This window comes from Bison bison, unplaced genomic scaffold, assembly GCF_000754665.1.
Source record: "Bison bison bison isolate TAMUID 2011002044 unplaced genomic scaffold, Bison_UMD1.0 scf7180017864378, whole genome shotgun sequence".
Taxonomy (NCBI): Eukaryota; Metazoa; Chordata; class Mammalia; order Artiodactyla; family Bovidae; genus Bison; species Bison bison.
The window spans coordinates 5,850,099-5,875,763 of NW_011494950.1; the positions used below are offsets into that span (position 1 = coordinate 5,850,099).

Here is a 25,665-nt window from a genome sequence, read left to right on the forward strand (position 1 = left end):
TCTGAGTGAACTTCAGGAGCTGGTGATGGACAGGGAGGCCTGGCGTGCTGCGATTCATGAGTCAGACATGACTGAGCGACTGAACTGAACTGCATACTCTGTTGTCACCTGTGATTTAGATCTCATTTGACTTGGAATATCTATTTAGTTAAATTTTCCTACATATATATATATATATATATATATATATATATATACTTAAAATTTGTACATAGATATACAACATGACTATATACACATACACATACATGTTGCTACAGTCAAGCTAATTAGCATGTCATCTTCTCACATAGTTATCATTTTTTGTGTGTGAAGAATGCACTTGAAACCTACTGTCTTAGCATATTTCCAGTGTTCTATACAGAATTATTAATTATAGTCTTTATGCCTATATATAGTAGCTATAAAGTCTTAGACTCTCTAGTCTTACTCATTCTATGTAACTGCAACCTCATACATACCCTTTGATCACCCCATCCCCACCCTTCTTCTGTCCCTGATAACATCAACATTCTGCTCTCTGCTTGTTTGAATTTGACTTTCTTTTTAGATTCCACATATTAGTGAAGGGGCTTCCCTCATAGCTCAATTGGTAAAGAATTTGCCTGCAATGCAGGAGACCTGGGTCCGATTCCTGGGTTGGGGAGATCTGCTGCAGAAGGGAAAGGCTACCCACTCCAATATTCTTGGGCTTCCCTTGTGGCTCAGCAGGTAAAGAATCTGCTTGCAATGTGGGAGACCTGGATTTGATCCCTGGATTGGGAAGATTCCTTGGAGAAGGGAAAAGCTACCCATTCCAGTATTCTGGCCTGGAGAATTCCATGGACTATACAGTCCATGGGGTCGCAAAGAGTCGGAGATGACTGGGCTACTTTCACTTTCATATTAGTGAAATCATACAGTATTTTTTTCTCTGTCTCTGGGTTATTTCACTTAGCATAATGTCCTTAATGTACTTACCTCTTTTTATAAGAGTTTCTATTTTTAAAGCATGTTTGGAAACGCTGTTCTATGTGAAAAATTTTAATTTGCTTTTTCCATTTGTTTCTTTTTTTTAAATGTAAGAACAAAGTAGATTTTTATTTCACATAATATGATTCCTAAATGAACCCATTAAGGTCTGCTGCTGCTGCTGCTGCTGCTAAGTCACTTCAGTCGTGTCTGACTCTGTGCAACCCCATAGACGGCGGCCCACCAGGCTCCCCCGTCCCTGGGATTCTCCAGGCAAGAACACTGGAGTGGGTTGCCATTTCCTTCTCCAATGCATGAAAGGAAAAAGTGAAAGTGAAGTCACTCAGTCGTATCCGACTTCGCGACCCCATGGTCTGCAGCCTACCAGGCTCCTCCGTCCATGGGATTTTCCAGGCAAGAGTACTGGAGTGGAAGGTTACAAATGGCTTAAAGGTCCACATACTTTTTTTCCCCTTCCAGTTTTATTGAGATATCATTGACATATAGCACTGTTTAAGGTATACATCATAATATGACTTATATACATCATGAAATTATTACCATATAAGTTTATTGAATAGCCACTATCGTATGCAGATAAAAAAATTAAGAGAGTTCCCTAGTAGCCTAGTGGTTAGAATTCCAGGCTTTCACTTCTGTGACCCAGATTCAATTGCAGGTTAGAGAACTGAGATCCTGCAAGTCATGTGGTATGAGCAAAAAAATAAAAAGTTTCATTATGATGAGAACTGTTAGGCTTTACTCTCTTAACAACTTTCATATATAACATACAGCAGGTGTTAATCATGTTTATCCTGTTGTACAGGATAACATCCCTTTTTGTTGTTGTTGAGTGGCTACGTTGTGTCCAACTCTTTGCCATCCCATGGACTGTAGCATACCAGGCTTCCCTGTTGTTCACTATCTCCCGGAGTTTGCTCAAACTCATGTCCATTGAGTCAGTGATGCCATCCAACCATCTCATCTTCTGTCATCCCCTTCTTCTCTTGCCCTCAATCTTTCCTTGCATGAGAGTCTTTTCCAATGATTCTGCTCTTCATATCAAATGGCCAGAGTATTGGAGCTTCAGCTCTAGCATCAGTCCTTCCAATGAATATTCAGGGTTGATGTTCTTTAGGATTGAATGGTTTGATCTCCTTGTTGTCCCAAGGACTTTCAAGAGTCTTCTTCAGCACCACAATTCAAAAGCATCAATTGTTCAGCACTCAGTGCTTTTTGTGGTCCAACTCTCACATCTGTACATGAATTGGAAAAGTCATAGTTTTGACTATATGGACTTTGTTGGCAAAGTAATGTCTCTGCTTTTTAATATGCTGTCTATGTTTGCCATTGTTTTTTTCCAAGGACAAGTGTCTTAATTTTATGGCTTGAGTCACTGTTTGCAGTGATTTTGGAGCCCAAGAAAATGAAATCTGTCACTATTTCCACTTTTCCTACATCTATTTGCTGTGATGTGATAGGACTAGTTTTTATGATCTTAGTTTTTTGAATGTTGAGTTTCAAACCTGCTTTTTCAGTCTCCTCTTTCACCCTCATCATGAGTCTCTTTAGTTCTTCTTCACATTCTGCTATTTGAATGGTATCATCTGCCTATCTGAGGTTGTTGATAATTCTCTTGGAAATTTTGATTCCAGCTTGTGATTCATTCAACCCAGCATTTCGCATGATGCACTCTGCATTTAAGTTAAATAAGCCGGGTGACGATATATAGCCTTGACATACTCCTTTCCCAATTTTGAACCCGGTTCATTGTTCCATATCTGGTTCTAACTGTTGCTTTTTGATCTGCAGGACAGTAGGAGGGCACAATCACATTAAAATCAAATCCCATACTCGCTGGGTAGGCAAACCACAAACTGGAGAACAGTAATGCCAAAGAATTTCTTACAATGTTATGAAGGTTCTAGGCTCCACATCAGACTTCCCAACCTGGGGATACAGCAAAGGGACTGGGAATCCCCAAAGAATCTGACTCTGAAGGCCAGCTAGATTTGATTATAGGACTTCCATGGGATCCAGGGAAGCAGAAACTCTTTGAGGGCACAAACAAAACCTTGTGCAGGGGGCTCAGGGGAAAGGGGCAGTGACCCCTTGGGAGACTGAACTAGACCTGCCTGTGTGTGTTTGAGGGTCTCTTGTGGAGTCATGGGTTAGCAGTGGCCTGCTGTGGGGACCGGGACACTGGCAGCACCAATCCTGGAAGGCACGTGTTGGCATAAGTCCCCTTGGTGGTCAACATTAGCTCTACCACAGAGCCTGTAGACTCCAGGACTGGGTCGTCTCAGGCCAAACAACTAACAGCAACGGAACACTGCTCTACCTAGGATTAAAGATTTACTGAGCAGGGCCCTACCCATCAGAGCAAGACCCAGTTTTCCCCACAGGCAGTCCCTCCCATCATGAAGCTTGCACAAGCCTCTTACCCTCATCCAACAGAGGGCAGACAGAAGAAGCAAGAAGTACATTACATCCCTAGTACTTATCTATCTTATAATTGGAAGTTTGTACCTTTTGGCCACCATCCTGTTTCCCTTCCCCAGACCCCCGCCTCTGGTCATCATGGGTCTGATACCTTTTTCTATGAGTTTGTTTGTTTTTAAAGTATAACACTACAACACTATTTTAGTTTCTGGTGCATATTACAGGGATTATATATTTCTCTATATTTCAAAATGATCAACACTATAAGTCTAGTTAAGTCTACACCATCTGTAACCATATAAAGATGTTACATTATTATTGGCTATATTCCCCACACTGTATATTTCTCATCTGTGACTTCTGTATTTTGTAAGAAAGTTCATACCTCCTATTCTCTCTCACCTATTTCTCTCAACCCTCTCCCCACCTCCCCTCTGGCAACCATATGTTTGTTCTCTGTTTCTGTGACTATGTTTCTGGTTGGTTGTGTTTGTTCAGTTGTTCTGCTTTTTATATCCCATATAGAAGTGGAATCATTTAGTAATTTTCTTTCTCTGACGTATTTTGGTTTGCATAATACCCTCTAGGTCCTTCGTGTTGCAAATGGAACTGTCTTGTTTTAACTTACTTTGGTTTACATAATACCCTCTAAGTCGTTCATGTTGTTGCAAAATGGCAAGATTTCATTATTTTTTTTATGGCTGAGTAATATTCCTGTGTGTGTGTGCACGTGTGTAGATTACATCTTCTTTATCAATCATCTCTTATTGGGCACTTAGGTTGCTTCCGTATCTTGGCTATTGTAAATAATGCTGCAGTGGATATAGGGGTGCATGTATCTTTTAGAATTAGAGCTTCTGTTTTTTTGAATAAACACCCAGGAATGGAGTTTCTGGATTGTATGGTGTTTCTATATTTAATTTTTTGAGAAACCTCCATAGCGTTTTCCATAATGGGTGCACCACTTCACGTGTCCACCAGTAGTGCACAGGGGTTCCCTTTTTCCCACGTTCTTATCAGTACTTGCTATTTGTTGGCTTTTGGGTAATAGCCATTTTGATAGGTGTGATATCTCACGGTGCTTTTGATGTGCATGCCCTTTATGATTAGTGATGTTGAGCATCTCTTCATGTGCATGTTGACCATCTGTATGCCTTCTTTGGAAAAGTTTCTTTTCAGGTCCTTTGCCAATTTTTTATGCAGTTTTTTTTTTTTTTATGTTGAGAAAGGTTCATACACGTTTAAAATGTTAAGACTGTATTGAGACAGAGGTAAATTACTCTGAATTAAAGAACATTCTTTTTAAAAATATAATTCTGGAACTGAGCAAATGAGTATGGTTTGAGAGATGTAGATGTCATGGATGCTTTTATAACACAGTAAAACAGCCGAAATGCATTGCACTTGTGGAGTTTTGGGGAAGTTGAAACATTGTCCATTGAGTTAAATGGACAGACTATTTTTTTTGCTAACCAAAAATATTTTCATATTAGAGATAAAACTTTTTACATGTTTTTAATGCTTGTGATTTCTTCACGGGAAGGAAATCAGGCTGCAGAAACACTAGCATATATAAAAAGCAGTGAGATAACAGTTAAGGCTTGGAGAGTGACTTGGCAAGAAGAAAGACTACCCTGCAGTTTTAATGGAAGCCTTTAGTTGAAAGTATAAATGTTTAAAATATGTTGATCGAGGTAAAATATTTTTTCTTTTTCATTTTATTTTCTATCTGTATAAGGTGATGGATGCCCTTAAACTTTTATGGTAATCATTTCATAATGTACATAAATCAGAACATTATGCTGTAAACTTATTATAGTGTTATATGGCAATTGTGTCTCAAACTGGAGAAGAAAAGAATTTTTAATTAAAAATGTTAATCACATCATTCGTCTAGTAACACACTGCTGTATTGTTTGTTGTTGTTGCTCAGTTGTATCTGACTCTCTGCTACCCCATGGCCTGCAGCATGCCAGGCTTCCCTGTCCTTTACTATCTCCTGGAGTTTGTTCAAACTCATGTCCATTGAGTCAGTGATGCCATCCAACCATCTCGTCCTCTGTTGCCCTCTTCTCCTCCTGCCCTCAGTCTTTCCCATCAGCAGTGTCTTTCCCAATGACTTGGCTCTTCCCATCAGTATTGGAGCTTCAGCTTCAGCATCTGTCCTTTCAATGAATATTGAAGGTTGATTTCTTTTAGGATTGACTGGTTTGATCCTTACTGTCCAAGGGACTCTCAAGAGTCTTCTCCAGCACAATTCAAAAGCATCAGTTTTTCAGTGCTTAGCCTTCTTTATGGTACAGTTCTCACATCTGTACATGACTACTGAAAAAAACCATAGCTTTGACTATATGGACCTTTGTTGGCAAAGTGATGTCTCTGCTTTTTAATATACTGTCTAGGTTTGTCACAGCTTTTCTTCTGAGGAGCAAGCAGAAGAAATATATTGTTATGTTATAAATTTGTTTCATCTTCTATTAATGTTTTCTTTCATTTAAAATCTTGGTTCAGTAGTTTGAAAGTGATGAAGTTATTTCCATTGTTATGAGCATTTCACATCTTTGAGAGCTGGGATATACTATTTATTGGTTATAAGAATCTGGACTCAGCCACACCTAAGTTTGAGATTTTCTGGTATTATTATATTTATGCTTGATTTTGGGCAAGATAGTCAAACTCTGCTTGCTTTAGCTTCCTCATCCATGAAATAGTAAGAGAATAATGGCACTTAACACTGTGGAACTGCTGTGAGGATTAAATGATATAATTAATATATAACTTTTAGCAACATACATGATAACTTTGTTATAACCCCCAGTGAGATAAATGGTGAGAGGAAAGAAGTGGGTAATTATTCAGCAATTACTATGTTATATGACTACTACTTTTTCATGATAGCTCATTTAATCCTTTCTACTGTCTCATAAAATATATATTGTCCCATTTTATAAATGGGGAAATTGAAGTGTCCAATATATTTTGTTTTGCCCTCCCCCTACAAGAGCCCCTGACATCAGGCCACTCTCTTGTGAAATGGGGGAATGATTCATATTCTAACTTCCTGCTATGTTGGGAGGCTCCAGTTAACCGCCTCACCAAGAAGAGCGTGGTGCCCTGGAACCACCTTCTGGAACATAAATACCTCTACACTGCTTCCTGCTAGGAGTGATAATGGCACGGCATCTCTCTGCCAGTTCTCCCCAGAAAAGTTTGTCATCAGCCTTATGAGGGGCCAAAGATATAATGCAAGAATCAAATTGCCTTTTCTGGGTTCTCTGACCTTGAGCATCTCTTGCCCTGCAGCGAGGCCCAGCTCTCTTCGCTCTGAACAGGGGAACCCTGCAGAAGTTAAGACTTGGGCTGAGCAGCATTCAGCAGGAGTAAACTCAACTCAGACCTGGGAAAGAGATTCACAGATGTCTACAAAGACTTTATCCCTAAAGCAGAGTTTTGTCAGATATGAAAGGGTGTTTTGGAGATTTGAGTGATGGTGCATGTCCACATGTCCACCATGCTCATGTCTGCCACATGTCCTAGACATTTTGACTTCCTGAGACTTTCTTTACAAACTCAGCTTTCCTTTCAGAAATGAAGGAGGGGAATAAACCAAACCAGTTCAGTCTTCTGAGGAGCCATGCAGTACCAGCAAAGGCTGTGACTGCTATGAGCAGAGACTACAGAGATGCAGACCCCTCCATATGTGTGGAATTGTGTAGTGTTTGTCCTGGGGCTGCCTTATTTCACATGGTGTGGTGTCCATGGGTATGGTGTCCTTAGAGTTCATCAGTGTTGCTGTATATTGTTGCTGAATGAATTACCTTCTTTTTTAAGGCTGAGTGATGTTTCACTGTTTGTATATACCCCATTGTTTTTGTCTGTTCATCACTGAGGGATGGATGGAGTGTTTCTGTATCTTGGCTGTTGTGACATGAGGTATCCAAAATAGTCAAATTCAAAGAAGCAAGGGCTTCCCTGGTGGCTCAGATGGTAAAGAATCCACCTGTAATGCAGGAGACCCAGGTTTGAGCCCTAAGTTAAGATCCCCTGGAGAAGAGAATGGCTACCCACCTCTGTATTCTTGCCTGGAGAATTCCATGAACAGAAGACCATGGTGGGCTTCAATCCATGGGATCACAAAGAGTCAGACACAAGTGAGTGACTGACAGTTTCATGGAAGCAAAGAATATAGTGGTAGTTGCCAGGGGCTAGTGGGAGGGGGAAATGGGGAGGTATTAGTCAAATGTACTAAGTTTCAGTTATGCAAGATGAGTCAGTTCTACTATACAGAAGTGTGCCTACAGATGAGATGGTAGGTCTCATGGTAAGTGTTCCTTCTATGATTAAAAGAAAAAGAATACCCCCCACTTTTTGGCAGATGAAAGGTATCTAATCAGAGCAGATAAATAATCCAAGTTTTGCTTTAGAAGGACAACTTTGTTGTTGTTATAGAGAACAAGCAGAAGAGGAACTGTAGTCAAGAGAAGTTAGGAAGTCATTTTTCTGGTCCTGGTGAAAGATAATGAAAGTGTAGGGGAGGAGAAGGTTTTCCTGGACCCTCTTAGGGGGTCCCTGACTGGGTGTGAAAATTAAACTGAAAAAGTAGATTAATAGGAGAAAAGCATGAATATTAATTTAATGTAAGTTTTATGTGACACACATCCTTCATAAGGAAATGAAGACCCAAGGAAACAGTTAAATCTGCATATTTTTGTGCTAGGCTTGATGAAAAGTGAATAGTTATAGGAGAATATGATAGAGAGTATGAGATACATGTAATAAACTGGGAGAAATTTAGAAAATCCTGTTGTTAGAATTCTTCTATGTGTCCCTTTGTCTTTGGAAATAAAGATGCTCCTTTCCCCCAGGTACAGAGAGGGCACCTTTGCATCAGGGTTTTATGAGCTGTTTCAGGAGAGGTGGGCAAGGGGAATGCCAGTGACCTTCCTGCTTCTGCTGTTTTCACAAACTCCTTCAGCTTAAGATAGTTAGTATACCAAGGTGCCATATTTTGGGGGTAGCATGTTCTCAATCTCATCAAAGCCTCTAAGTAAGGGCGTTAGAGACAACTGGGCAAATCTTACATTTCAGAGATAAAAATCAACTGAATTCTACTGGATGTGATTTTCTTAGGGGTCAGGAGAAGAGAAGGCTAATGCATCTCCCTTGGCCCTTTTGAAATTGAAGAACATTTGGGATATCTAGATTTAGATGCTCAGTAGACAGCTGGAGCTGTGGGCCTGGAGGTCAGGAAGAAAGTCTTGAATGGAGCTAACAGTTTTACAAATAAAGGATATTAGAAATAATAGTTGAGTCCAACATGGGAAGGTCAAATTGAAAAGTAAAAAGACTAGAGAGCAAAGTCCCAAGGGAGAACAACATTTAGGGGTAGTTGGAAGAATTAATGTACACATTAATTAATGTACACATTTTCACAATGTTAGGATTGTGAAACAAGAGCAAAGTTAAGGGAATTTCGGGTTTCCCAGGTGGCTCAGTGGTAAAGAATCCTCCTGCCAATGCAGGAGATACAGGAGACACTGGTTCCATCCCTGGGTCAGGAAGATCCCATGGAGAAGGAAATGGCAACTCATTCCAGTATTCTTACCTGGAGAATCCCATGGGCAGAGGAGTCTGGTGGGCTATAGACTATGAGGTCCCAAAGAGTTGGACATGACTTAGTGACTGAGCACACAAAGGGAATTTTGAGGAGTGGGGCTTCCCTGGTGGTTCAGATGATAAAGAATCCACCTGCAATGTGGGAGACTTGGTTTCGATCCCTGAGTTGGGAAGATCCCCTGGAGGAGGGTATGGCAATCCACTCCAGTATTCTTGCTTGGAGAATCCCCATGGACAGAGGAGCCTGGTGGCCTACAGTCCATAGGGTTGCAAAGAGTTGGATATGACTGAGCACATAGAGGTAGTCTCTGGCAACATCTGATGTTTCGAAGACATCAGACAAAAACACGCTTGGAAAGAAGTCATCAGGTTAAGTAGGCCATTTTTAACCCAAGAGAAAGCACTTTCTGTAATGTGGCAGGATAGAATATTCTATAGACAGAGACTCTTAGGAAGAAGTAGATTTCTTTGACAGACAGGACTAAGATTTATGGCTGTCCTAGAGCGAGGAAAATTTACAGAAAACAGAAGCTCAGGACCAAATACAGCAGATCTAGACACATTTTCTCCTGTTACTAGTACCTAGTATAATTTGTGCATGTACATCTGCTGAAATGTATAAATCCCTTCAGTTTTACCTGACTCGTATTTTTTTCTCCTGTATAATTGGATTTTGTTAAGGTCTTTCCATACCTAGGAGTTTTGTTTTGTTTTGCTTTTTGGGCATAAAATTCAATTCAGCAGTTTTGGAATTACATGGGTAGTCATTTCAAGCATGTGCTCACTCACAAAGCGCTTCACACTAGCTGTACTTCACTGTTCGAAAAACTTTGCACCTAGCCATTGCTTAAAGAAGCATTTTTGTAAAGTTTTAAATGTAATTAAGAGTGATGTTATGCTGTTTTAAATTCAGTTTTTTTTTCTTTCTACGTTTTGGCTCTGTATTATGCTTTTAATGATACTATACTATTGAACATGAGATGGAAAATGTTTCTATAAAGCAATGTCCTCTCTCAAACCCAGCCTCTTCCTTCCCAGTAGAAGTAAGCATCACTGGTCTGATTTTTGTATAGTCTCTTCCGTGCTTTTTAAGATTGTTTTATCACTTAGGTGTACATCCCTAAATATTATAATTTATTTTACTTTTTTTAAAATGCATGTTTTAAAATGTTTTTCTATTCTCTGTATTTCCCAAAAACTAGTCATTGGATTGAGAGACTTAGTTTTAGGGCTCCCTTCCACTTTACTTTTTTTTTTGGACAAACTTAATTCTTAGGTAATGTGGTGTTCCTCCTCAGCGACACACAATTCTGTTGTTGAGATGATTGCAGCGGTTGATGCAAAATGCCTGTTCCTGTGATTTCTGCATTTATTTGTTGAAATTCTATAAAGAGAAAGTTATCCTTGTTTCTTATTTGGTTACCAGTGGTACAATTAGTATAGAAAGAGCAGTGTGCATACTTGATTTTTGTTTTTAATTTACCACTGTTCAAAATTTTAATAAGTCGGCTCTATGTATCTTCCTAAAATTTGATATATATATATAAATAAATGTTTACATCTTCCTATTAATATATAGATATATCACCTAATGGCGTTGTACTGGTATTTCAAATGCAGTGAAAACTCAGAATTGCAGGATGTTTATTTAAATTCTTCTGTCCCACAACTGCATCTTTATCCCATTCCTACAAGTTCTTATGGATTTAAGAAAACTGGGAATGAGAGAATTAGTATATCATACAAAGTATAATCACAAACATTCTTGTAGTAACTACCAATAGCATGATCAGTAAAAGGAGTTACAACAGTCACTCCTTTCTGTTCCCACTGCTGCTAAGTCACTTCAGTCGTGTCCGACTCTGTGTGACCCCATAGACGGCAGCCCACCAAGCTCCCTTGTCCCTGGGATTCTCCAGGCAAAAACACTGGAGTGGGTTGCCATTTCCTTCTCCAATGCATGAAAGTGAAAAGTGAAAGTGAAGTCACTCAGTCGTGTCTTCCCGACCCCATGGACTGCAGCCTACCAGGCTCCTCCGTCCATGGGATTTTGCAGGCAAGAGTACTGGAGTGGGGTGCCATTGCCTTCTCCATCTGTTCCCACTAGTTTTTGTGTTTCCAGTTGTACTGTTTCTACCCGGTCAGGAGCATATGACACTTCTTTAAATAGAACTCTTCCCCCTATATCCTTGTCAGCTAGCAAGAGTTTGAGTAGATTAAGATCTTAGAGTTAGGCTTTTGTGATTCTATTACTGTTGCAACAAACCTTTTTTTTCCAGCTATGCCTATCAAAGAAAATAATAAAGGGAACCAAATCTGTGTTGACAGAGGAATAATGCTTCAAAGGAATGTTACATTAGGTAACGGTAGATATAGCACTATTGTTGATTATTTAAACTTTTTATATGTTGAATTTCCCCTAAATGTAACTTGTACATCTTTTTTCGTTTGTTTTATTTTGTGGCTAGTAGAACACTCCAATATGCCAGTAGAAAAAAATATCACTTTAGAAAGACCTTCTAATGTGGAGCTCATATGCCAGTTCACACCATCTGGAGATTTAAATTCAGTAAATGTGACTTGGAAGAAAGGTGATAAACTACTTGAGGATAATTATCTCGTCAATGCAACGGGAGGCACCCTGTATACCCAACATAGGTGAGTATACACGATTTTAACCTGTATGAAATCGGTTAAATTCCAGATACTTTTGCTGACTGAGCATTCTTTCATTTGCTGTCGCTTGAATGGTATGCTAATACTCTAATTTGCACATTTACAGAATTGTTTCTTTTTTAAAATTTTGATCAAAGGCTGAGTCTTTTGGTGTTCATTAAGAAGCATTTTTGAGAACTAAGCCTGTATTAATAACATAAATTATCTTTAGGGTCGCCGTCATTAACAGCAAACAGATGGGAAGCTATTCTTGTTTCTTTGGCGAGAAAAAGCAACAAAGGGGCACATTTAATTTGAAAGGTCAGTACTAATCATTTATAGAGTAATAACTTTAAGTAATCTAGCGTGATACTCATAGAATTCTGAATCCTCAAATTTTAATATGATTATTACAATACTAAGAAAGTCATCATACACTTTCCGTGGAATTATAAGTGGTGATATTGAAAATGGAGTTTCCCAGTGCCTTCCCAGTTGAAAATACAGGTTTTAGTTTGAAAGACCAGGCTGCCCGGTCATTTATACATTTCTTGTAGTACTCTTTTGAATTTACTTATTTATTTAGCTCTCTAAACCCGGAGCTTTCATAATATTCTTCTGGGTGTCTGAGTTGCACTCCTAACCTGTGAGATTATACTTTTGGTGTTCTGTGTCAGTGGCTCTAGAACTTGAGATTTTAGGGACCTATAAGGTTTAAAAATAATACGGGGATGCATAAAGGGTGCCTGCTTTTGATTTAATCAAATAAGGCCAAACCCTAGGCTGTAATCCACAGCTCTCCCCTATGGGGGGGGGGGAAGTCAAAGTATTTTTCTCTTGCCACCATTAAACCAAAACTTTAAAGGTCTTAATCTCATAATATAGACTAGTTGTTCAAATTGGGTAATTATCTTCACAAAAAAATCATATTTTATGATATTAACAGCTAGCTGCTCTGACCAAGTATACTGTCCCCAGAGTCCCATCAGTAGCAGGATGGCCGGCTCCATCATAGTCATGATTTTAGCTCGTTGCCTCATTCATGCCTCCCTGTAGTCCCTCTGCAAGCAGACTCATTTCCTTCAGGTGGTTTTGTATATGTTCCTACTGAATAAATATAATAAATTCTGTATTTATGCACTTTGGTCTTGGCAAAGGCAGAATCTGTTATCATCTTTTGATTATTTTGATCATGGATGTTCTCTTTTAACCATCTTTCCTCTATTTGCCTAATTTAACCTAGTGAATGTTAGATACGTTGTATAAATTTCCTTCCCTTATTTCTTTTCTTCTTTTTTCTTTTCCTTTCTTTCCCCAGTCTTTTTCTCTGCCCACTGCAAACATTCTAATGAGCTAACAGATACTAAACTTGTGGACACACACAACCCTAGTAAACAATTTATTGTGTCTCCTTTAAATGCATAAAGAAAGGCTAGAGGTCTTGAGGAAATGCCTATCAAATCTTGAGGCTCAAAGTGCCTCCAGGAGATTCAGCTTTAAAAATTGCTTTTTTCTCTTCTTCTAAATAGCACGGTTTTCTAGAAGTATGTACTGTCATACCTATTCAAAGTTTGAATATTAAATTCATTTTTTCTTATTAGCACTCATAATAAATTCTTACATTACTACTTGGAACTGATCATTCTGGCCTCTAATGTGAAGAGAAGCATTTTCATTTACAATGTACCATGTTTTTGGGACTTCCCTGGTGGCTCAGACAGTAAAGAATATGCCTGCAATGCAGAAGACCCTGGTTTGATCCCTGGGTTGGGAAGGTCCCTGGAGAAGAGAATGGCTACCCACTCCAGTATTCTTGCCTGGAGAATTCCATGCACAGAGGAGCTTGATAGGCTACAGTCCATGGGGTGGCAAAGAGTCAGACATGACTGAGTGACTAACACTTTAACACTAAGAAATTTAATGCCAGTCTTAAAGGCGGCCTCTTGATTTATATCTATTTTGAGTAACTAGGTTGATGCTGGCTTTTGTTAGAAGCACCTACACAAGGTCTAGGTTTGAAATCAAGTGCTTGAGGAATACAAAGAGCCACTGAATATTTACTTTTTTGCTTCTGATAGATTTCTTGAAACAGTTTATTTTCAGTGTATTAGTTTTAAATGCCCACTTAACAGTGTAACTTTTAAGTGTGTCCTATATCTTAAAGATTTTATATAATTAATAATTTGGGCCCTTCAAGATTCTTGTTGGTAAAATAATTCTGTTTATTTCAGGTGACTATTACTTGGAGGAATTATTTCATTTGAATATAATTTAACAGCACTTGAGAATAATTCATATTATGGTTGTTTAGATCTTATAAGACTTCTAGACTAGTGTATATTTTTACAAATATCCTGTATTACTATTTTTCCATGTGGATTGTCTATGACTTTTCCTAAGAAAGGTTATCTTTTCAATTGAGTGTAGATGAAAAGCCCATTTTATCCTCTATTTGAGCCTATTTTATCCTCTAATTGAGCACCGCCCCCCACCAAATTCTGCTACATGAGTCAACTGGAGTGCATGCGCCTGAGACCTCCAAACAGTTTATCAGCAAAGTCCCTCTTTCTCCTTTTATGGGAATTGGTTGATTTGTTACTGTTGTTTTTCAGTCAGTAAGTCGTGTCCAACTCTTTGTGACCCCACAGACTGCAGCACATCAGGCTCCTTTGTCCTCCACTGTCTCCTGGAGTTTGGTCAAATTCATGTACATTGAGTTGGTGATGCCATCTCACCATCTCATCCTCTGCTGCTTCCTTCTCCTCTTGCCTTCAGTCTTTCTAAGCATCAAGGTCTTTTCTAATTAAAATTAGTAATTCCTGCTAAGGCCCACTTGACTTCAGACTCTAGGATGTCAGGCTCTAGGTGAGTGACTATACCATCCTGGTTATCTGGGTTAGTAAGACCTTATCTGTAAAGTTCTTTTGTGTATTCTTGCCACCTATTCTTAATCTCTTTTGCTTTGTTAGGTTCTTACTGTTTCTGTCCTTTATCATGATCCTTGCATGAAATGTTCCCTTGAGATCTCCGATGCTGTTGAAGAGAGATCTCCCATCTTTCCCATTCTATTGTTTTCCTCTGTTTCTTTGCATTGTTCTTTTAGGAAGGCCTTCTTATTTTTCCTTGCTGTTCTTTGGAACTCTGCATTCAGATGGATATATCTTTCACCTTACTCCTTTGCCTTTCACTTCTCCTCTTTCCTCAGCTATTTGGCAGGCCTCCTCAGACAGCCATTTTGCCTTTTTGGATTTCGTTTTCTTTGTAATGGTTTTGGTCACTGCCTCCTGTGCAATGTTACAAACCTCCATCCGTAGTTCTTCAGGCTGTCTGTCTACCAGATCTTATCCCTTGAGCCTATTTGTCACCTCCACTGTATAGTCATAGGGATTTGATTTAGCTCATCCCTGAATGGCCTAGTGGTTTTCCCTACTTTCTTCAATTTAAGCCTGAATTTTGCAATAAGGAGCTCATGATCTGAGCAGCAGTCAGTTCCAGGTCTTGTTTTTACTAATTCTATAGAGCTTCTCCATCTTTGACTGTACTACAAGATTATAAAAAACCTGAACATCCCTGATTAGTATGTTGTGAAAAAAACCTGCTGACTTTGTGTGTTTGTCTGTTGGTGACAGTACAGGGAGAAAGCAAAGGTCATGCCTGAAGCTTGCAACTGCTAATATGTCAGTGATTACCTTTCACTGAGAAAGAGCAGTGGTGGTCTACCATGTTTTTCAGCAGCAGGTGAAATATTCTAAAGTGGATACTGAACATGTCTATAATAACAATCAGTGTTAAAAGTTCTTAGTACCAAGATGCAGAAATTTTGTTGGTAAAGAATAAGTAATAGGACAAAGAACTTAGAAGACACAGTGAGATTTTGATAGTACCAAGTGCTATGAAACCTCTCTTCTCCCAGCCATCTGTCCTCACCTGGGAGCATCCAACAAGTCAAAGTAGGGAAGAACAGAATAATAGAAACAGTTGGAACTTCAGCTTCAAAGTGTATTGATAGAAGTGTATAGTGTATTAATAGAATGCTAGTTAGCTGGCTTTGACTACGTGGGAGAATCTTTTTCTAATTCAATAACACCTAAATATCCTTGAGCCAAAAGTGATACAGGCTGATGTTTTCTAGTCCACAAATATGCAAATAGAAATCTCTAAGCTTACAGCTCCATAGGGCTTTCACTTCCACTAAGTGGTTCCTAGACCTTACCTTCCTTGACACATCTGAATCAGCAAATTTACTATCTTAAAACTTGAATTCTTTCAACCCAAAGAGTGTGTGTCCTACTTTATCCAGAGTCCCATAAAGTCAACAGGACACATTAGAATGCTCTAACACTGTCCTTCTATTCTTAAATATTTCTAAACATAAGCAGAAACCCAGAACCAGCTGTTACCTCTGGAGGTTTGAACAAATCAGTGTTCCCTGAGTATAGTACCTTTTCTAAGTTGGATGCACATCACTCTTAACAGCCAAAGAAAGCATACCAGAGCAGTGATTAATATCACTTTGATTTTTAGTTTAGGGTATCATCAAGGAAACAGAAGAGATGCAAAGAATACAGAATGTGTTTTGTTTCCCTGTGGTATCCCTCAGTCACTGCCAGTTATCTGCAGTTAACATTTAACCTGGGATGCTTTCATAGCATATCCATGTGTTCCTCACCCAAACCTCATAAAATACCCAGGATTTTCTTGAAAAGCACCCTTCAGCTACCAGTTATGCCTTCCAAGCCTGTGCCTCTTAGAGGCTTACTGCAGGCCAATGTATCTTCTGCCGTCTCAAATGTTACCTGTGTCTACTTTTGATTCTTAGCTTGTGGGTGAATTTTCAATATTTTGATCATATTTCAACACACATTCCCATGCTGAAGCATGGCCTGATTAATTTCCAAAATTAATGCTGAAATTGAAAAGCAGAATAGGTGTCTGGGAGATCCACAAGCTGGGAAAGCAGAAACTGTGCCCTTAACTGGTGCTCAACCAAACCAGTTTCACAGTTTATCTTCAAAGCAGTGGTTGTTTTAAGGTGAGCCTAGCCTGACTCCAGAAATAACTGTATCAGAGCTACAGTATGAAAAAGCAGTGCCAAATATGTAGATGTTGTACCTCTCCATGTGGAACTCAAGAAGGGTGGCTCTGTTCCATCTGAGGTTTGGAAGGAACCTTGTGGCTTCAGAAAAGAATCTCTATGTTAACCAAGCTCAAAACTACTTAATCTGCAGGTGTTTAGTTGCTTAGTCACTCAGTCGTGTCTGATTCTTTGCAATTCCATGGACTGTAGCCTGCCAGGTTCCTCTCCATGGGATTTTCCAGGCAACAATACTGGAGTGGGTTGCCATTTTCTCCTCCAAGGAATCTTCCCGACCTAGGGATTGAACCCATGTCTCCTGCATTGGCAGGCAGATTCTTTTACCCTCAGCCACCAGGGAAGCCAGTCTTTTAATTGAGGCCTCTCCAAAAGTAGAGTTGATCTTTCCAGGTAGGACTTTATCCCTCAAAGTACTTCTGTGTTCTCATACTCCATTTAGTAGTAAAACCATGTCAGCTCTTGGGAATATTGGAATGGAGTCCGATTGGAAAGTGCTCCTGAGCTGATAATGTTTTGTCAGGAGACCCAAGAATAACTCCATTCTTAGCTGGCACAGTCGTTCCTCTTCACAGCAAAATCTCAAATATGGAAATACACACAGAAAAGAGACACCAGAGAAAAATAACATCTCATTATCGGCCAGACCTGGCTGCAAACCTTGCTGAAATCCTTGGGTGGCTTCTTTTTTCTCAATTAGGTCTTACTAACCTTAAACCGAAGCACGGTCACCTATGCTTTCACAGTCCAAGCTCAATTTGGTACTTATTTCCCCAGATAGGAGGAGAGACCCTCCCAAACCAGAAAAAAACATGCTGAGTATGAAGCTGAGTTATTTATACCTCCAAATTCCTAGCCTTAGAAAACAAGGCCCAATCTGTGCCCTGGAATATGACCCATCCAGGACTCACCCCCATCTAGGACTGAAAAACTGGAGGGTTGAATGAGAGTAGGGAATTTAATACCGAGGTCACCAGGGAATTCAATCCAGCCTCTCCCCAGACTTCTGTTGTCTTCTTCTCCAGTGCCTCCTGAGGAAACTGGCTCTACCATAAGAAAAACGAAACAAAATATGTTCTTTGGTTCAGGCTAAATTAAACCTTTTAACATTGTGACGTTTAAAGTTATTGTCTTATTTTTCAGGAACTTAAAATACAGTTCTCATGTTCATGTCAGTATGTACAGTCAGTCTTCTTTTGGGTGCTAGCTTTGCTTCTGGTTTTCTTGTATGGCTAGGCTAAGGCTAAGTCACTTCAGTTGTGTCCGACTCTGTGCGACCACATAGACGGCAGCCCACCAGGCTCCCCTGTCCCTGGGATTCTCCAGGCAAGAACACTGGAGTAGGTTGCCATTTCCTTCTCCAGTGCATGAAAGTGAAAAGTGAAAGTGAAGTCCCTCAGTCGTGTCCGACCCTCAGTGACCCCATGGACTGCAGCCTTCCAGGCTGCTCCATCCATGGGATTTTCCAGGCAAGAGTATTGGAGTGGGGTGCCATTGCCTTCTCCTTTCTTGTATGGGTTCTTCTATTAGAGTGCTGTCTGGACCTTCAAATGGCCCTGAAGGAGTAGCCACAGAGGAAATAGAACTGGATAAAAAAAAAATGATCTAGTAACAACACTTACATGAGAGATACCCTCTTTACTTGTATTATAAAAAGACACGTGAATAGTATTTAAAAATTTAGCTCACAGTGTATCAAAGTATTACTTGCTGTATTCTGCCTTGTTAAATTCAGTATGTATTGAATGGGCCATTTTCTTTATATTCTTAGGTTTTATAATAATATGTAAAGTTATTATTCCATTTATTCTTTCTGCTCCATATACTACATAGTTCTGGAAACAATAATTTCTTTTTAACTTTTAACCAATTTCATTTCTTTTTATGGTAAGGAGAGGTAATTAGGTCCCCTGATTTAAATTGTTCTAATTTATACTTAAATTGTAATTCTTATACAAACAAACTCTTATTCATCTATGTTAGCCAAGGACTTGAATGAGTTTTTCAAGCAGTAGAATTTGTTTTACAGCTTCACAGCAAATTTTTAAATATATATATTATTAAAGAATGAATTGGTACCACCACCAGCATCTCAAAGTTACTGTTTCATCATTCTTCTGGACGTTGTCCCCTGTGAATTCATTTTTTATTTTCCATCATTTAAATCACCTTTCTCAGATTAGCTGGGTGTTCTGTAAAAGACTCAGTTTGAATGCTTTTCCTCATTCAGGGGTGTTTTCATACATTCTTAAAGTTCTGAAATGAATTCAGATGAATTTCCAGTTCTCTTTTCATTCTGTGTTTTATTTCTTCTGTCTTCCACATGGCCTAGAAATCATTCTTGCACATGACAATAATCTACACCATTAAGCTGGCTAATGTAGGAAGACCATGGGCGTTATAAATCATAAGAAAGCTCTATTAAGAAGAGCACCAGTACATGGACACAACAAAAGTTTGAACTTTGTGGTGTTCACGTTACACCAAGGGCTTTCCTGGTGGCTCAGCGTTAAAGAATCCACTTGCCAGTGCAGAAGACGTGGATTTGATCCCTGGGTCAGCAAGATCCCTGGGGAAGGAAATGGAAATCCACTCCAATTATTGTTGCCTGAGAAATCCCATGGATAGAGGAGCCTGGTGGGCTACATTCCATGGAGTCGCAAAAGAGTTGGACACGACTTAGCAACTAAACCACAACAACTGCTCTACACCAAGCACTGTGATATATTATGTTCCTGTACTTAGTTCTTTACAGTAACACTGTGGGGGGGGGTGGTAATAATCTGCCTATGTCCTCAACGCTAGTGACACTGAAACTATAATTCTAACTCAGATATTTCCCGGACCTAAATCTTATGTTTGTCACATCACCGTCACATTGTGCTGACTAATTCAAACACTCATGGTCTGATCTTTGAAATGGACAAATAATGACCACATTTCCCTTAAAGTCCCTCAGCCTCATGGTGACTGAAAGGGAATATGGGACGCTAGTAGGCTCTCAGAAGGAGTGCTCAGAATATTCTCTGGCAAGATCAGCTCACCAGTTTCTTGTGACTGGGATGAGCTCAGTCACAACAGTCACATGTGTCTCACGTCTCTCCTTCCTCAGGAGCGCCCTAGTGGTACCTTTCTAGGTGCTCATAAACTGTTAGTGGGGGTGATTATAAATTATGATTGGCAGTTCACACATTTGGTTAATGTAAAATTATACCTCATTCCATCTTGTCTAAATGGGTTTGCTTGGTTATAACAGGTACAGTAATCATTGACTTATAGATTGCTCTGCCATCTTAAGATTTCTGGACCATTTGCACTGGTGATATATCTTTCTCTCTTGCATCTCTATTTTTAGCAGTGCCTCATTCAACACTATGCTGGGCAGATTTACTGATGAAGGAGAGGGTGATGTGTGCAATTGTATTTAGCCCCATGTGAAACCATAAGGAAAATGGAAGACTTCCCACATTCGTCACTATAACGTTCATCACCTAAAGACAAATTGTGAAGAAATCCAACCCTATTTTTATCCCCTATACAAGTGGTTATGTGGAGGAGTGTGTGTGTGTGTGTGTGTGTGTGTGTTAGTTGCTCAGTTGTGTCTGACTCTTTGCAACTCCATAGACTGTAGCCCTCCAGGCTTCTCTGTCCATGGAATTCTCTAGGCAAGAATACTGGAGTGGGTTGTCATTCCCTTCTCCAGGGGATCGTCCCGATTCAGGGATCAAACCCTGGTCTCCTGCATTGCAGACAGATTCTTTACCATCTGAGCCACCAGGGAAGCCCATACAAGTGGATATAGAAGTCAGAATTTATTTTCTAGTTATTATGATTATTTTCCCCTTCCTCATCTTTATAATTCACATATCCATAAAATGCTCAGTTATCTTTGGGGAGTAGAAAGCCAAGAGCATTTAGAAAATATATTTAATCTGGAAACCTAATTTTAGCAACTAAAATTGATCTTTCCATTTTCCACCCTGACCCTCCCCAAAATAAAATCTAAAAATAGGATAACGAATAGCAAACAATATCTATAAAATTTGTCAACATAATATTATTAAAATGTACACATAATTTCAAACACTCTCTGCTAGCAAACCAACAAAAAGGAAAAACAAAACACAAAACCTGCTAAAATTAGTAAAAGAAAAAATATCAACAAAAGTCATCTTTGTTGACAAGTTTCTATCTCCAGTATAAATGTACATTCTCTAATACATCCCTTGAAGTCCATCAGAAGGAATTGATTTCATCATGGAGGCTACTGGTTGACCTTTATTGCTTTGCTTATGTTGTTCTGTTTTAATTTTCTTACCAAATTATTCTGGAGAAGGAAATGACAACCAACTCCAGTATTGCCTGGAGAATCCCATGGACAGAGGAGCCTGGAGGGCTAGAGTTCATAGGGTTGCAAAGAGTTGGACACGACTAAAGTGACTTAGCACACACATACCAAGTTATTGATAGCCTTAAAACTTAATTTTTCTACATTTAGTACTCAATTTTAGTCTGTTACTAATGGCATCTGCTTCTAACTTTATGAAATAGATTATCACAGTGACTATTAGGTGTTTTTTTTTTTTTAACAAAACAACATGAAAGAATTTTTAATCTCATTTTCTTTCTTTTCTTTCTTAAATTTCCTCTGTTTCTCATCTTCTCACCTTCTCCAACCCTTTTCATAAATTTGTATGAACTAAGAATTTTAAATCCTAAAAATTTTGTCTCCTTACTTAAGTGCCATCTAAGGGTAAACTTTAAGAGAAATATTTGTTCTAAAGTAATTTAGTAGGTGGGACGGAAAAATAGACTTGAAAAACATCAAGTTTCTTTCATATCCAAAGTATGTAACAGTTTATTACAATATTTATAACTGTTATTAGGCTCATAATAGAAGACCTTTCTTCTCTTTCTATGCTATGCTATGCTAAGTCACTTCAGTCGTGTCCGACTCTGTGCGACCCCATAAACGGCAGCCCACCAGGCTCCCCGTCCTTGGGATTCTCCAGGCAAGACTACTGACAATTACATTGCACTACCTACCTACTCTGATCCTCGGAGGGATTGGGGGCAGGAGGAGAAGGGGACGACAGAGGATGAGATGGCTGGATGGCATCACCACCTCGATGGACATGAGTTTGAGTGAACTCTGGGAGTTGGTGATGGACAGGGAGGCCTCACATGCTGCAATTCATGGGGTCGCAAAGAGTTGGACGCGACTGAACTGAACTGAACTGAACTGAACTGACTATTCCTCTCATTAAATGTGCAGAGAACCTACCTACTACAATGGTCCATCCTAAATACTGTACATTGATTCATTTTATATAGAACTAAAACTACAGAAAGAAAATCTTATATAAAACGAAAAAATGAAAGGATAAATTATATTGAACTTGAATACATCCCGCCATTCAGACTTTTTAGTAATATGTATATTTCTACATTTTCCTTAGTTCCTGAAATTAATGGACAAAACAAACCATTGATCACTTACTTGGGGGATTCAGTTGTCTTGATGTGTAAATGTCAAGATTGTCTTCCTTTAAATTGGACCTGGTACGGTGGCAATGGGAGTGTACAGGTAAGATAATATTTCTTTGACTTACAAAATAAACACATTTATTTGATAAGTAATAAGATTGTATTATACTCAAAGTTCTTAGGACTATTTCTACTTCTCTTATCTTGTTCTTAAATACATGATCATGGAGAAAGAACAGTGATGAATGGAGTTGTTTGATGTTTTCAGCACTTTACATTATATATCTGAAGATACTCCCAATGTTTCATTAGCTGGTGCTTTGTTTTTACAATTAGCAATTTATTTAAATTCACTGAAAGTTACAATTCATTTTTAGTTGATAAGCTTAGGTATAACCCCAACAAAAATGATTCTTTTTTTTCCTTATCATTTCATGAAAGTAACTTGAAAAAAAGGAAGTTATCTTTTCCTGCTTCTGTCTCTGGACACATGTGTGATAGAATGCAATATAGTGGCACTATTTAAGGAAAGAATGAAAATTAGGTAACTTAAACTTAGGTTTTGGGTTCTTTTAGTGTCACTGACCTCTTTCATGCCTCCAGGGACCTAGGGGAAGCCAGATACTTTAAATTCCTACTAAAAATGAATGGCTTTTCAAAGACCTGATATTAAGAAAAACATGCTGCTGCTGACAAGTGCTCAGTCCTGTCTGACTCTTTGCAACCTCATAGACCGTAGCCTGCCAGACTCCTCTGTCCATGGGGATTCTCCAGGCAAGAATACTAGAGTGGGTTGCCATGACCTTTCCAGGGGATCATCCGACCCAGGGATTGAATCCAGGTCTCCTGCATTCCAGGCATATTCTTTACTGTCTGAACCACCAGGGAAGCCCAAGAATACTGGAGTGGGTAGCCTATCCCTTCTCCAGGGGAACTTCTGGACCTAGGAATTGAACCAGGGTCTCCTGCATTGCAGGTGGATTCTTTACCAGCTAAGCTACCTGGAAAGCCCACATATGTCATACTAGACAAAAAATAGCCAAATATAATTATATTGAACTTTTAGAATACAGTCTGTGCTTCTTTCCATCTTACTAAAGGTCTCTCAATTTAGCCCCAAGCATGGATCATATTAGGATATAAGAAAAGTGCAGCGAAGAGAGTACAAGTCAAAACTTTAGGTCAAGTGTTTTTTCAAAATGTACATGAACCATCTGCATTAGACTCAACCTGGGGTGCCTACTAAACATGAGATGCTTTGATTTATCAGCCCTGAGTTAGAGAGTACCTTTGTAACAAGATCACAGGCAATGCTGTGCACAGAGAGCCAGGTTGATATAATTTTTGGCAAATAATAAACTCACAGTTCTTCATCAGATAATCTCCAAGAATACTTGTATTCAGATTAGCATTTATTGATCACTGCAGTTGAATGATAGAGCAGTGAAGGCAGCAAATGGCCTAAGAATAAAATTTAATTTAAGTAATTAAATAAATCAGCCCCCAAATAGCTTGGTATGGATCTTAAAAGACTGAAGAAAACCCAGTGAATTCCAGAAACCGACTTGATTGAAAGACAGAGAATTTCAGCTTTGAAAAGACAGAAAGTATACAGACCACCTTGCTTACCAGGCTCACAGGAAGGTCTGCTAGTCCTTCTACATCAGCTTCAAAGGCCTGAAGATTTCCGTTCCAGTCTGAGGAACTCCCAGGGTCAAGAACCAGGGAGCTTCCTTAATAGAAATGATCAGTTTAATAGCTTTATTAACTTAATAGTTGATTTAATGAATGTATGCCTGCACTTGTGAAGGAGGAAGTACTTTGAACAACTAGTCATGTATTCTAACATGAAACCTGGATGGATGGAATTTTCCTGTATGTCTACTTTCAATAGACTATTTACCCATGATGACTTGCATGCTGTAGTTTCAAACACTCAGTGCTAAGCACTTAAAGCAAAGTATCCTTTTCCTTTGTTTGCTACCTCCGAAAGGTCAAACTCTGATTGGAATTGAGCTATGTTATGTATCAGTTCAATTCGGTTCAGTTGCTCAATGGTGTCTGATTCTTTGGGACCCCATGGACTACAGCACGCCAGGCATCCCTGTCATCACCAACTCCCAGAGCTTACTCAAACTCCTGTCCATTGAGTCAGTGGTGGCATTCAACCATCTCATCCTCTGTTGTCCCCTTCTCCTCCTGCCTTCAGTCTTTGCCAGCGTCAGGGTCTTTCAGATGAGTCAGTTCTTCGTATGAGGTGGCCAAAATATTGGAGTTTCAGCTTCAGCATCAGTCCTTTCAATGAATATTCAGGACTGATCTCTTTAGGATGGACAGGTTGAATCTCCTTGCAGTCCAAAAGGGACTCTCAAGAGTCTTCTCCAACACCACAGTTCTAAAGCATCAATTCTTTGGTGCTCAGCTTTCCATATAGTCAACTCTCACATCCATACATGACCACAGGAAAAACCATAGCTTTGAAAAAGTGGACCATTGTTGGCAAGGTAATGTCTCTGCTTTTTAATATGCTGTTTAGGTTGTTCATAGCTTTTCTTCCAAGGAGCAAGCGTCTTTTAATTTCATGGCTGCGGTCAGCATTGGCAGTGATTTTGGAGCCCCCCCAAATAAAGTCTCTTACTATTTGCATTGTTTCCCCATCTATTTGCCATGAAGTGATGGAACTGGATGCCATGATCTTAGTTTTCTGAATGTTGAGCCAACTTTTTCACTCCTCTTTAACTTTCATCAAGAGGCTCTTTGGTTCTTCTTTACTTTCTGCCATAAGGGTGGTGTTATCTGCATATCTGAGGTTGTAGATATTCCTCCTGGCAATCTTAATTCCAGCTTGTGCTTCATCCAGTCCACCATTTCTCATGATGTACTCTGCATATAAGTTAAATAAGCAGGGTGACAATATACAGCCTTGACGTACTCCTTTCCCGATTTGGAACCAGTCTGTTGTTCCATGTCTGGTTCTAAGAGTTTCTTCTTGACCTGCATACATATTTCTCAAGAGCAGGTAAGGTGGTCTGGTATTCCCATCTTTTGAAGAATTTTTCACAGGTTGTTGTGATCCACACAGTCAAAGGCTTTGGCATAGTCAATAAAGCAGAAGTACATGTTTTTCTGGAACTCTTGCTTTTTTTTTTATGATCCAATGGATGTTGGCAATTTGATCTCTGGTTCCTCTGCCTTTTCTAAATCCAGCTTGAACATCAATAAGTTCACAGTGCAAGTATTGTTGAAGCCTGACTTGGAGAATTTTGAGCATTATTTTGCCTGCATGTGAGATGAATGCAATTGTATGGTAGTTTGAACATTCTTTGGCATTGCCTTTCTTTAGGATTGGAATGAAAACTGGCCTTTTCCAGTCCTGTGGCCACTGCTGAGTTTTCCAAATTTGCTCGCATATTGAGTGTAGC

The 25,665-nt window shown here is 39.3% G+C and overlaps 1 protein-coding gene across 5 annotated transcripts in view; it reads left to right on the forward strand.

Moving 5' to 3' along the window:
- Nucleotides 1-25,665, forward strand: part of EMB (embigin) — a 128,129-nt gene that overhangs the window by 96,135 nt on the left and 6,329 nt on the right. For 2 of the 5 annotated variants that reach the window (XM_010857185.1, XM_010857182.1), the window contains exons 5-8: nucleotides 11,289-11,369; nucleotides 11,478-11,667; nucleotides 11,897-11,985; nucleotides 22,216-22,343. In XM_010857185.1, coding sequence (XP_010855487.1) covers nucleotides 11,289-11,369; nucleotides 11,478-11,667; nucleotides 11,897-11,985; nucleotides 22,216-22,343 — 488 coding nt within the window. The remainder of the gene's footprint in view (nucleotides 1-11,288; nucleotides 11,370-11,477; nucleotides 11,668-11,896; nucleotides 11,986-22,215; nucleotides 22,344-25,665) is intronic. The other 3 variants (XM_010857184.1, XM_010857186.1, XM_010857187.1) reach the window with 3 other exon arrangements.